The sequence below is a fragment of the Habropoda laboriosa genome, unplaced genomic scaffold (genome assembly GCF_001263275.1).
Source record: "Habropoda laboriosa isolate 0110345459 unplaced genomic scaffold, ASM126327v1 scaffold222, whole genome shotgun sequence".
NCBI classification, from domain to species: Eukaryota; Metazoa; Arthropoda; class Insecta; order Hymenoptera; family Apidae; genus Habropoda; species Habropoda laboriosa.
Genome location: NW_017100319.1, coordinates 316645 through 317917, shown reverse-complemented (window position 1 = coordinate 317917; position 1273 = coordinate 316645). Strand labels below are relative to the sequence as shown.

The window sequence follows — 1273 nt, the reverse complement described above, 5'->3', positions numbered from 1 at the left end:
GGCTGGTGAAAAACGCATTGTCGGTGAGATAAGAACGGAGGAGAAGAAGAGGAAAAAGGAAAAGACGGAGGTGGAGGAGGAGGGGGACGTGGGGAGGGAGTCGACGATAAGGGAATACTACAGCGTGGCGAACAGGAGGAGGAGGAGAAGAAGGAGGAAGAGAAGGTGCGGAAACACCGGAAGCTGGAGAGGAGAGGAAGAGGAGCACGAGCTGGAGAAAAGGTTGGCGCGTCCCGCGAGATCGCGGTTAATCGAAATCGCGGAGAAGCGGTAAACGAGGGGTTGTCCGTGCAACGAAAAACCGAACGCGGGGGAGGTCGAGCGAGTGGCGGAGGCGTCAGCGGGGGGAGCGAGTGGTTTTCGGCGAAGAAGAGTAGTGAGCGAACGTGGGACGAGGAGAGAAAGAAAGGAAAAGAGAAGCGAAGGGATAGGGAGATAGGGCGTAATAGGGAATAGTTGCGTGCGTGCGTGCGTGCGTGCTTGTGTGTCAGGGAGAGAGAGAGAGAGTACGCCCGCGTGTTTGTGTGCGTGTGGGTGCGTGTGGGAGAGAGAAAGGGAGAGAAGGAGAGTGTATCGCGATTATCGGATATCGGTGTGGAGGGCAGCCGCGAGACGATAAGTGATGTGTTCGATGGACGTGGCGCGTCTCGCGGGCGGTGGTCGGAGTAGTAAAACGGACGCGTGTCGCGCGTGGTGCCATTGCTTGGAATCGGTGAGAATAGGCGGGCAGTCGGTGATCAGGCTGGCGGGCGCCAGGGAAACGTTTCAAAGGGCATGGCGACCACGCCACTAGGCGGTCGCCTCCCTAACGTAAACCGCAAAGGACCATCTCCGTTCGTCGGCGGTGGTGGTGGCAACAACAACAACTACACCAGCGGCGATAACAAAATCAACGGCGCGAACAACGGTAGCAAAAACGCCAGTTTACGCCGTAATAACAACAACAGTAACGTCGTCAACAACAACAACCAGAACGGCGATACCCGTCTGGGACATCGTAACGGGAACGATATCGGCGGTGGTAATCGTCGTTACGTGGACGGGCAGCACCGCGGGAAAATCGGTGAGATCGAGTACGGTAGTAAGAACAACAAGAGCAGCGGAAGCGCTAGCGGCAGCGTCTGTCTCGGTGGTAACAACAACCGCAACAACGGTGACAACGAGTCTAGTAGCGGCGGTGGCAAACGCAACGGCGAGCAAACGGTCGGTGGTAACGTCGGAGCAGGAACAGCAGGGGCAGGGGGAAGAAGAGGCGGAGGAGGAGGAGGAGGGG

The 1273-nt window shown here is 57.7% G+C and overlaps 1 protein-coding gene across 1 annotated transcript in view; it reads left to right on the top strand.

The window, feature by feature from the left end:
• The first annotated feature begins 10 nt into the window (after window positions 1-10).
• Window positions 11-1273, top strand: part of LOC108574127 (zinc finger protein 608-like) — an 11252-nt gene continuing 9989 nt past the window's right edge. The window contains 1 exon segment of the mRNA XM_017936647.1: window positions 11-1252. Within this exon segment, the coding sequence (XP_017792136.1) occupies window positions 775-1252 (478 nt within the window). The 5' untranslated portion in view covers window positions 11-774.